Source organism: Pholcus phalangioides, unplaced genomic scaffold (assembly GCF_987345545.1).
Source record: "Pholcus phalangioides strain wild (caught in Gottingen) unplaced genomic scaffold, Ppha-v1.0 ptg000013l_1, whole genome shotgun sequence".
Taxonomy (NCBI): Eukaryota; Metazoa; Arthropoda; class Arachnida; order Araneae; family Pholcidae; genus Pholcus; species Pholcus phalangioides.
The window spans coordinates 35,444,477-35,457,275 of NW_028301606.1; the positions used below are offsets into that span (position 1 = coordinate 35,444,477).

Below are 12,799 nucleotides of genomic sequence, written 5' to 3' on the forward strand. Positions count from 1 at the left end.
ATAAAGCTATGCAAAAGTGTTTTAAAACAATATAGAGAAAATAATGACAGAGTACATTATAATTTTACATTGCTCAGCTTTTGTTGAAAAAAATATGATTTTTTATTTTATTTCGTGTCTGATTCGCCGATTATAGTAATCAGCCACTTAAACCAAAACTGTCTGGGTACAGGTGATTTTATTATGCAGCGGGCACTGTATATCAAAAGCATTACATCGCATGTTCTGTCATTTCATTTTTTTTTTTAATTAAAGCCAATGAAATAATTGTGTATGATGACATGAGTGTACTGTGAAAATAGATCGAAAAAATTACAGATCAAAATAATTTCAATTTAGTTTTAATATGTGAGAAAGATATGGTACTTTATAATAGTTCCTTAATTTTAAATATCTACACACACACAAAAAATATCTATAAAACGAACAGCCAAGAAACTTGTTAGAGGAAAGTCTGAAGAATCATTCGACTCGCCATGGAAATTATGAACCAAAATGTGTTCCGAGGGTCAAAAATGCTAGTACAAGACGCATTATATTGGGAAAAATCATTCAACTGGAGCCCCTTTTCTGTCAACTATCAAATAAAAAACTTAGCTGTTATGATTATTCAATTAGAGAATTGGGTGACTGGTTTTTGATCAATGTGTGTGCCGCATGAAGAAAACAATACAGTATGGTATTGTATTTTATAAGCAATATACTTTTAGTTGAATTGTCAAATTTTCTTCAAAATTTTAATAGTTGATTATTGTATACAGTTAAATACTAATATTAGTATTACGTGAAAGTGTTACCACCTCATTGTATAAAATTACCATCCCAAAGTAAAATCAAATGATTCTGGTTGTATAGGGGGGGGGGGGGGAGCATTAATGTTCTGTAAATTCTAATAATCATTTGTAACCTTTCACTCTGTTTTATTTATTTTAATATGTTTGTCAAATGCTCAAGAGTCACACTAAATGGTTCTGATGGCTTTGTTGGGGTTTTCATGCATATAAACATATCACCTTTTCCTCTGGAAATATACTGTGAAAGATGTTGTAAACTTTTGTTTAAAAGATTGGTAAATTTTGTAATTTCTGACAAAAGTAAATCACTTTAGTGAAATTATATTTGGTATTGTAGATATTGAGGATGTTTGCAATCATCGAGATTTATTTTTAAAAAATATGTATGATCTGAGAGAAGTAGTAAAAGATGTTTTAACTTTTGCAAATTGTTGAAAATGCAAATCAATGTACTAATATTATATTGTAGTAGTGAGAATATTATATATATATATATATATATCTATAAGGGTTTTATTTAATATAAAAAAATCAGCGATGGTTGCTTTTAAGCAATCATTTTGCCATTGACTGATCAATATCTCTACCTAAGTAGAGAAGACGGGAGCTAAGTGCTCGGTACTTCGCATCAACTAGCAACGGCAATAATCTCATTGATTTCTTGTGATTATATTCCAAAACCATGTAAAACTGAAATGAAGTTGTTTTCTAGGTTTGTCAGAAGAAGCTAACGAGCGTTATACTCTGAGAGTAATACGAAAGTCATTTAACTGTTAAAATTTTGCAACAAACTAGATATTTCAATTTATATCATTGCTCAAAAAATATTATTCTTCACGATTCGCTTTTAAAGGATCATTAACAGTTGAGTTTTTTGTTTGATAAGTGGCAGAAGGGGTTTTTCATTTAAATGATGTTTCTTAATATAAATATATCCTGTACTGTATGCAAGTTAGTTTCTAAAAGGATATTTTTCTGAAAAATTTACTTTTTACTCATTTGTTAGTTATGGACAAAAATAACGAAGAAAGGCACCATTTTTCATGGTTAATAAGTTTACAAAAAAAAAATGATGATTAGAGTCTGAGAATGGCTAAGAATGAGAGTAATTCCGTGTACATAGAGTTTCTGCTGCGCAGAAAGAAATTCCCTATATAGTATATGAGCAGGATAATATATTAGGAGGATTTTTCCTACTTTTTCTATGAAATTCGAGCAATTATCAAGGACCACACAATTTTAGGCCCTCCGATGAAGGCTTTGCCCTCCCCCCCCCCCGGATAGAGATTCATCGTTTTGTAGCCTGTGGGCTGTACAAATTATTTTGCCACCAATCATTCTAGTCTAGTTTTCCTGACTTCACATTCCTTCAAATTAGCTGCCCCGGACTATAGATAACCTGTTTAGCCCTCCCCTCTCCCCTACAGTTGATAGATGGCACTGGTACGAGCAACTTCGGTGGAAATATGCAAATGAGACGGTTATAAGAACTTGCGCTCCTAATTCACAACCAGTTCTCCGTTGTAAACCGTGTATGTGAACAAGGATGCGGAGTGCGAAGGATAAAGCTTTGTCGGCGGAGTTGTTTTTCTTTCGTGAAAAAGGGATCAGCAACCAATACGCCAGACTTCGATTGGCCTGAGTTAAAGCCCACAGGCATATTTGCCAATGAAATGACTGACAAACTTGCCAAGTATGCAACAAAAGATGACCACCTTCGGCCAAGGAGTTTGGTCCATCGGGTGCTTAGAGAGAACATGTTGCTGGCATGATGGACCAACTGGAATACATGTACAGCAAAAGATGCCTATAAGATACAAAGTTGGGGTCATTGGCATTTGAACGTATGGCTTAGAGAATAAACAGCCGCTATTACCGAGCATGGTCCTTTTCCGGTGTATCTTTTCGTTTAAAACGCTCTAATAACAGCGTATACATCTGTGATTCAAATGTTTCCCTAGGGAATTACGTCACCAAGTGCCCTCAGACGAAATACTTACACTTTGGCCAACTGCCCGAGTCCAGAATGCTGGCTTGGAAGATAAGAATTCTAGACAGCCCTCTGAGATTCCGACGTTTGCAGAAGTTGATTCAATTCCTGAACGAACTGCATCTACTCCACAATAAGACGCGAGCTGTGAGAACAAATGATCGACATTCACACACAGAGGACCCGTCTTATGAGCAAACAAGAGAGGTAGAACGGATGCCCAATAAAAAGTATAATTTACAGCCAAGAAGACAAGCGACAGCTGTTTCATTCACAACCTCCAGTTGTGAATGAAATGGAGGTGCTGGCCAAAGACGACAGTTCGTATTTTATTCCGGTGCGATTGCTTATACTGCAAATCATACACCAAACGTATAACTTGGCATTTTTAAAAATACATTAACCCCTACACAGAAATCTAGAAAACAACAGAGATATAAAAACAAGTTTTTTCTCCTAACACTTTCAGATAAGAGAAAAAACTATTTTTACAAGCCAATCAGAATATGTTATTTGCATCTCACAACACTAGTTTTACAAAAGTTATAGATAAGCGTGAGTCATTTTGTTTTGTTCTCCATGAAGCATACTGAGTCCATGTTATTTTATACTTTATATTTGGTTATAATTCCTAATTTTATGGCGTTCAGCGTACAAAAATATTGTATTCGAACTACGCTTAAAAATTTTTGAGAGGGATAAAGTTATTCCTTAAAGTTATTTTTTGGAATAATACAATGGATCTAATAACTACCATAAAACTAAACGTTTGTGAATAGGTTAAAATAGACAAATTTTAGGCCAGAGAAAAAAAACATTTTCATATTCGAAAAGAAAATTTCAATGGTTTTAGGGTATATTGCGGCTGCTGATTTCAAAACTGGTGTTGGGTTTGCCGAATCGGCACTAGGTTTTAAGATAATGCATAATATCAATATTTCAACAGTCTGCAGAAACTAATTTTTGTGTGGAAATGTTTCTTTCAACTTTTTATTTACTTTTTTATTTTATTCAACAAATCATTACCAGACATCAGTGATCTTTATGTATTGATATTAAGTTTATTAATGATTTGCATTTCGCACAGTTTCAATGTGATTTGTATGCTGCTTGTGGCATGAGCAGATCCAGAGCCCGTTGTTGGCAGGGGTGATTTTACAAAAGTCCAAAGAAATATTGATCAACATGTAATCTGATTAAAGCGACATCGTAAAATAACGATCGCGCAGTAAGCACCTATGCACACTGTATGTGCCGTCCGTCAAAGAATTTGACTTGATAGTGAAGGTAAACAAATTGCCACATTTTGGCACAAAAGTGTTAATTTGGCTAAAAAAACACATCTGATTTGGCTAAGACTTTACAAATCTGGTGATAAATTTGCCAACATAGTGGACGAAACTGAAACATAAGCTATACGTAATAAGAGGTTATAATATCACACTACATGGAGGGAAAAAGCCACCATTCGCGAAAGAAGAAGGGCGAACTCTTGGTTTCTAATAGGACTGTGAATATTTTAGTTGAGTTTCAAGAAGTGACAACCCTCTGCTGGCGGCGAAATGTGCTTTCGTTTGGAGTTTGGCACATAACTGACCGTTAGAAAAATGGCACGTCACAAAATTTCAAAACCCTATAACTCACTTAATATTTGTCCGATCCAAAACGTGAAAACACTCTTCTATATTAGTTTCTCACAAGGGATCACGCATGTAATTATTGGGTGGTCGATAGTTACCACCCTGTATATACAAGTACACATTTATTTATTTTTACCTCTTAATTACTTTTCATGGCTATATTATTTCAAATAAATTTGCAATGCACATATTCATTTATGTGTACATGTATGCAACTTCTTTATATGTATACCCAATGGTCAAGAGAATGCTGAAATATCTGGAAATTAATTACTTATAAATAACAAAAATTTATTTGCTCATATTTAGAACAAAGATGAATGATAATTGAAAAATATCAGTTCATCATACTCGTATTACTTTGTTAGTATTTCAAGGAAGCACATCTCCATGCCGGAAAGCGTATCGTGACTAACAGTGACTTTATCAAATATTTATACGATAGCTATCTTAATGTAAACGGAACAGATGCGTTGCGTGTGCGTGTGCGAAAGAAAATATCCAACATACAGCTGGATTGTTGCTTGAGCTGCATCACGGTCTCCTATTCATGATTCAGTAATTGCGGAAAGTCATTTATTTATCAGTTGGAATCCTCTTTCTCCTAAGACCTCTGCATACAAGCGAAGACAAATATAGACTATGGGTCCATTACCGGAAGCTATAATATGAATTATATATATCTCCCCATGTCTTACTCATATATCAACGATGAATCGAGAAACCTGTATATGAATTATCTCGATATATGGCTGTAAAATAAACATGGATGTACAAGGATGCTGGCGAAATTGTAAAAAAATTCAGTCTTGAATATAGTGGATTTGGAATTCGTAGATATGTAATATATAAGCAGATATATGATGGTAGAAAGCTGCTGTGACTCCCTCTCTTCCAAATATTAATTTACCGAATGATATTATTCATACTATTTGATACTTTTTTGAAAGCAAGCCTCTAGGATCAGTGGTTTGAGAGTTATTCGAGTATAAAAGGACTTTCCCATGTACCCTGTATATATATATATATTTATTTACACACACACACGTATATTTGTATATATTTTTATATTTCTTCAATATATTTTTACTCACTTTCCATTCCACTTTTTTCGTCCATGTTTTTGAGAAGGCAGGCGTCGGGGAACAAGGGTTGGCATTTTTAGTGCAATAAGGCATAGTCACCCTTTAGAAATGCGTACACTTTTCGAACCATGCATGGGGTTCCCCACGACGAAAACTCACTGCATAGGTTCTATTTCAATCTCATAAAATTCAATTTTTTTCCTTTTCTTAAAATAATTCTTTTTGTATATATATATTTTTGAAAGAACAAGTGAGCAGACTAGCGCTTTCATCATTGAAAATATACTTTTTTACTACCTCTTATTTGAATGGTAATATGTATATATACAGGGAGGGCAACAAGTTTGTAGAAACTTTGAAAATTCATAAAAACCCGAAAAATAACCGTAATAAAAAATGGTTTACAGGGTTAGCATCGCTAGGTCACGGGAATTTTTGTAAGAAAGGAAAAAAAATTAAAAAAAACAGTTGATAGATGGCAGTGGTACGAGCAACTTCGGTGGAAATATGCAAATGAGACGGTTATAAGAACTTGCGCTCCTAATCCACAACCGTTGTAAACCGTGTATGTGAACAAGGATGCGGAGTGCGAAGGATAAAGCTTTGTTGGGGGAGTTGTTTTTTTACGTGTAAAAGGGATCAGCAACCATTGCCTTGCGTAAAGTTCAGAAGAATATGAAAAGACTGGAAAAGGGCATTTAAAACAGCGACAGGCCGCGACTTCAGTGGTTTGAGGAAACCGGAAAGTTGGAGAATCGTGTAAGCAAGAGAGCTAGACGACCATGTTTAATGAAGGCACGTTCGCCACGTGTTGCAGCCGAAGTGGAAGCGTTAGCATCCGAAATCAGCTGCAAGGACCAGCAGTACTCTTGAAGCCGCCAGACGCTTGGACTTACCATCATCCTCTATACGCAATATTCTTTATGGAATTCTTGATCTATACCCATACATATTGCAGTCGAGCCATGAACATTTACCAGCGGATACCGTACAGAGGGAAGTATTTACGAGGTGAGCTTTCTCTAAAATTGAACAGAACGTTAATACCCTTAACAGTCGCATCTGGGGGCCGTCTAATCTACGTGAGTACACGAAGAAACCATTGCATTCCCCCCAAAACTGACAGTGTGGTGTGGATTCACAGATTCGTTCATCATAGGACCCTTCTTCTTTGAAACGCAGTGTCCAGTAAATGGGTGGAAAATGGCTACGGTGAATGCGCAGCCTTATTTAACGTTTCTGCGCAAGAAGGTCGTGCCATGTTTACGTGAAAGAGATGCGCTTTCTACCATCACGTTCATACAAGATGGAACTATTAGTCACACTGCTATTCTGATCAAGGCATTCCTGATACAGACGTTGGGGGAAGACAAATCATTAGGAGGCGTTGCGGGTTCCCACGGCAGACTTCTGGTTACGGGGATATTTGAAATCCCGGGTGCATCGATTCGGTCCATCCAATCTGTCGGAACTGAAAGATGCGATCCGCCGAGAACTGTCATGTATACATCCGAATCTGCTGCATTCTGCAGTTGCTGGATTTGTGACTCGTCTGAAATGTCTTATCCCCTGCGGTGGTGGTCATGTGGAACACATACTGCTGTAAAAAACGATTTGGAGGCGTTTTCTGTTCGTTATTTGCGTACCCGTTCTTTGACTTGTGTACGTCAGTGCCACCTATCGGCTGTTTTTTTAGTCATTTTCCCTGTCTTAAAAAAACCCCAGTGACCTAGCGATGCTAACCCTGCAAACCGTTTTTTAATTTGGTTATTTTTCCGATTTTTATGAATTTTTTATGTTTTTACGGACTCTTTGCCCACCCCGTATATAACATTCTGTTAATGGACAGACAAACACAGAGGGTTGTTAGTAGACATCAAGTAAAAACAAAGGTTGCAATGGATCATGGTGTCGGAAATCACGTTGAGAGGGTGAAATTCGCGAACCACGCATGCAGGATCTGAGTCCAGAGGAGATGAAAAAATGGACGTGAGTTGATCTCTGAATGCGTTCCTGGGTTCGATCACCATATCTGACGTCTATGGACACACCGGAGGATCTCATAGCGCGGATTTTCGTCGCTGCGGCAGACGTTAAAACATACCTGGTATCGTTTTACGTCACTGTAGACTCTGCAATGACTCTTGTAATAATTATTCAAATAAATATTTTTGTAGTTATTATTGGACTTTTTGTCGTTCCAGTGTGACGTCGAAACCTGCATACGATTTTCACCTTCTGAACGTGATTTATGACCTATGTTCCATTGCAATTTTTGTTCCTTTTGATGTCTTCTAATAACCCTCTGAGTTTGTCGGTCCATTAACAGAACACCCTGACATATATTTTTCAAGTTTCATTGTTTATATATACAAAAACTGAAAACAAATTAATTATGTGATCAACCGGATATTGAAAACAATATACATGAACATTTAAAACCTTAAAAAAATTTGAAATGGAAAAAATTGAAGAATTCAAAAATGAAAAAAAAGTTGTAGCCACTGTCTATGACTATCATCAGGGGGGAACACCCTGACATTGGCTTAACACAGAAGCTTTCCAAGAGCATCTTTTAGTCTCCGAAGCCTAAATAGATGCTCCATTCCCCGACGTCCTGCTGTAGTACTTTCGAATTCAAAAATATAGAAAAATCAAAAGAAAATAGCCGAAACGAATGTTTTTTGTCAAGTTGAAAATAAAAGTAAAGTTACAGTCAATATAAAATATAAAATTAGATGCAGAAGGTACAAGTACATACCATGGTCAAGGCCTAGCTATGCCGGTCAGATTAAAAGTGAACAGTTATAGTTATTGGTGCGTGAGGAGAAAGTAAGTCGAAGGTGTAAGGAGGAAACCTGTTGCTTATTATGATATTTTTGAGATTAATTAATGCATTTTGATAATCGTTGGCATTATTACAGATATGTTTGATGCGAGATGGTTGAGAAAATACAATAGTTTTGAAAATGTTTTTGCTGATATTTGAAATGTTTTTATATATTGACTGCAACTTTCCTTTTATTTTCAATTTGACAAAAAAACATTCGTTTTTTTGGCAATTTTCTTTTGATTTTTCCATATTTTTGAATTCAATGGTACTACAGCAGAACGTCGGGATCGAGCATCTATTTAGGCTTTGGAGGCCAAGGGATGCTCTCAGAAACGTTCTGGGTTAAGCCAATGTCAGGGTGCCCCCCGATGAGAGTCCTAGACATTAGCTACGCCTTTTTCTATTTTTTAATTCTTCAATTTTTTTCATTCTAAATTTTTTTGAGATTTTCAATGTGCATATATATTGTTTTCAATTTCCAGTTGATCACACAATTGATTTTTTTTCAGTTTTTCAAATATAAACAATGAAACTTTAACAATGTTTTTCCACTACACTGAAAATATTATACCTGCCTATGGCACTGGTATCGGTGAGTCACGACAAATAAATTAAATTTCTTTTACATTTTGTACATTTTTCTCTTTCTATATATACTCATCAAAGACACGAATAGTTGTATATTTAATCTATATATACTCTAAGGTTTCAAGCACTTTTATTCAAAACGGTTGCTTATTGGAACCATTACTTTCAAGTACGAACTTATGTTAAAACACTCATATGTATTATTTTATGTAACATAATTTTTTAGTTTTAAATTTCAAAACACTTTTGCATAATTGCCGACTATCATGTCATTATATTGTCGAAATGTATATAATTATATTTTAATATTTCTAACATTATGCAAACATACCTAAACCGTACACCATTCCGATCTATCACTATTGTGATTTATTATCGATCGTCGCTTAAGGGAGGATGTTGTCCAAAAAGCTCTTTAATCATCCATCTAACATTATATTAACAAAGACTCTATATATGTGGTGTTAACTGTAGCGAAAAGTATACGATGATTAGCAGTCGGAAGAAGAAGAATATTGAGCTGCAAAGAAGCGTTTAATGTGTATGTTGGGTGTTAAGCAACGATAAAACTGAGCGTTAGAGATTTCTGTGAACATCATTAATTAACAAAGTAAAATTGCTTCTCCGTAAGTATAAAAATTGAACTATTTAACTTATATAGATATCCATTTACAAATATACTACAAATGAGAAAAATACACAGGAGAACTGCACACAAAATTGCTTTTCCACATGAATCAAATTCCTTCATTTCCAATTTTTACACATAGTTTTAATTTCTTTTGAAACCTATCTTATTATTTAATGAGCCAAATGACATCTGATAACTTGTACTCTTCATGCACATGCTATAAGAAAAGTTTTATAGGAAAATCTTGAATATATATCAAATTATTTCACGGCTAATATGAAAAAAAAAATACTGGTTGTTCAAGAAAGAGAATCATAAGATATAATAATGAAGAACCATCGAAGCGTCAGATTTGTAAAATCAAAAGTTAAAGTTGATTGTAAAGTATGTCGTTGAAATACCGTGGAGCAATATTAAACAGGATGTTTAAGTTTTTTATAGTTTGGAAAAAATAACCAGACTAATATTCAAATATGCAAAGAATGATAACGCGCGTAAGATAGCACATTCAAGTTTTTTTCATTAAAAACATATTTATTTAATGTAAAAATATATAACTTATAGATCAAATTTTCTATTTCCAAGCGAAAAATAATCAAGTTAAGGAAAAGACTTGCTTTGTCTCCATCAAAAAAAAAATTTAATACTTAGAACGGGAAACTAGAATGATACTTTTTGATAGAATTTATATATTTTAATTTTTTTGAAATAATTTGAAATCTCTAATAATTCTAACATCCATAGGTTTTCATTTCAATATATGGTTAAGAGAGAAATTATTACCTTAATATACAGTATTCTACTGAATTATATTAAAAAGAGTAAGTCCGGCATAATTACTATTTAGTAAGTTCTCCGGACGGATATCAATTATCAAAGCAAATTTGCAACACTGACTTCTCATTTCCTTGTCTTAAATTTTTAACCATTTGTCATTCTTCCAAGAATTAAAGTATAACCCATTTTTCTCCGTTGAAGTGATATAATCCACCTCTAATGACTTTAGTACTTTGAAGCATCTCAGAAATCACTTTTGCCGATATATAATTGACATTTTACATCCACAAAAGAAGACAGTTAGCCCTTACTTTGTGAGCTAACGGCAAGAAAACTTCTCACATTTGCATGGTTCTTTTTTTCTTAAGAGAAACAAAGTGTTAGGGTTTGTCCATATGAAATATGTATTTGAAGAAAAATTGTTTTTAAAGTATCTGATATTTATTTGTATAAGGGGCCGTTCAAGTATTACGTCATCATCGATGGGGGGGAGGGGGGTTTCCGATTTGCTGACTTTTGATGACAAGGGGGAGGGGGGCGGTTTGAATAATGCTTACGTCATCAACCACCCTTTATGAAAATATGAATTACGATTCAGAGGGGCTGATCTGATGACGTAATTTTGCTGACAGGGGGGGGGGGGTCAAAAATGGCTAAAAATTTGCTTACGTTATACTTGAACGGTCCCTAAATAAAATAGAAATTCAGAACTTTTTGAACAGTAGTTGGTGATTTAGGCGTTTCCAATATTATTTTACGTCAAGATAAGTTTCTAACGTAGATGAATAACGTTTGATAAATATTTTTCTATCTAGAACAGTAATTCACAAAAAAAAGTTCATAATGTGGATACAGACTTGTGTATATTCATATCGATTATTAAACAATGATAATTTTAATAAAAGTATAACGTTATCATGCATTTTTTTCATTTGAAATCTTCCAAATAATTTAATTCTAAAAACTAAATAGAGTTACATTAAGAGATCAGTTGCAGTTATTAGATCAATTAATAAAAAAGCAATTATTGCAAAAATTGAGTCAATTAAAGTTAGAAAATTATAGTGGCTTAATTCAATAACTTTCTAACTAAAATGCAATTAAATTTTTCTATCTGGTTTGAAGTAACTGAACTAATAGATAAACCACCGGACTGCCGAGCAAACTAATTTTTTGGTTAGGGAACTACCCTCTAACTGAGTAGGTTTGGGTTTGAATTCCGGTTCATGCGTGGATGTCTACTAAAACTAACTAATTCCCTGGAGGTATCTTACGGATCTTTTGGGGATACGTGAGAATCACGTTTTTTATAAGAATTAAAAATTAAGTTTATTTACGAATCAATTGTGAACCTGATAGAGAGAGAAAATAAAATGAAGTAAACGCGGCATTTTTTGAAAGAAGAAACGGGCTATATAAATATTTCGAGCATTGATATACTTCCCGAGTAAATACATAAAAATGTTTACAAAATTTCTTTCTTTTAAACAAAAATGCTAAACCGCTTTAATTCTTTTTTTACCAAAAATTTCAAATCGTTTCGATATAATGTTTTCAGTATATCTAGCGTTTGATAATGTTAATTAAATAAATTTATGTACTTAATTCTGATTTCCAAACGAACGGAACATATGGACAGATATCAATCATTGATTACAGCAATTGTTATCAAAATGTACATACCTGGAGATTTTCTGCTCCAACATCCAACAACAAGCATCACAGAAAGTATAAAACCTGACGAAAATAATTGTAGCATATTTGAATATCGGGTATATTCCGGAAACAAACAAAGCAACAAAAAACGCAATATCCACTCAAAACTTTTCGTTGATTATTTTTTTTCTCACTTTCGTTCAAGACCTGATCACAGACACAAAACCAATTGTACAAGTTTCTTTCCTCTCTTTACATTTTGTTTCTAACATCCGGAAACTTTGGTACTTATTTATTTAGGGACAAAAAAGTACAAAATTTCCACGTTCCTCAAGAACCGTCATTTTTCTTTTATCCTTGAGAAACAGCGTCGATGCTTTTCATGTTCAGCCACGTGGTGAATACTCTACTGTGTTTATAAGTATTTTTATATAAAAAAACAAATACGTCAGAACTATTGAATAATGGCAAACGGAAGTGTTAGGTCACGTTTTCTGACCCATTATCCGGAACAGAGAGTAAAAAAAAAATGCAGTAAAGTAGGAAATACGGGATGCGTTAGACTTAAGTATTGAAAGCCGCTACCGGAGAAGGAAAACAGGCAAATACAGTGGCCCTTGGCTTGGTGGAAACGATCGGGACAACTTGATGGTTGGCGCCTGCGCTGTTGACTTCACGGCAGGGGCTCACTTGTAGCGGTGAAAGCTACTTGCGGTGAAAGTGAAAATGAGAAAACAAAAGACGAAGAAGGCTTTAGTTTGAAAAAGAAGTAAGAGTTACAGGAAACCAGAGAGAGAGAGACAGC

The 12,799-nt window shown here is 34.4% G+C and overlaps 1 protein-coding gene across 1 annotated transcript in view; it reads right to left on the reverse strand.

Annotated features, from left to right (window-relative positions):
- Nucleotides 1–12,575, reverse strand: part of LOC149078992 (cell adhesion molecule Dscam1-like) — a 143,877-nt gene extending 131,302 nt beyond the window's left edge. The window contains exon 1 of the mRNA XM_089241238.1: nt 12,022–12,575. Within this exon, the coding sequence (XP_089097364.1) occupies nt 12,022–12,097 (76 nt within the window). The 5' untranslated portion in view covers nt 12,098–12,575. The remainder of the gene's footprint in view (nt 1–12,021) is intronic.
- Between the last annotated feature and the right edge of the window lie 224 nt (nt 12,576–12,799).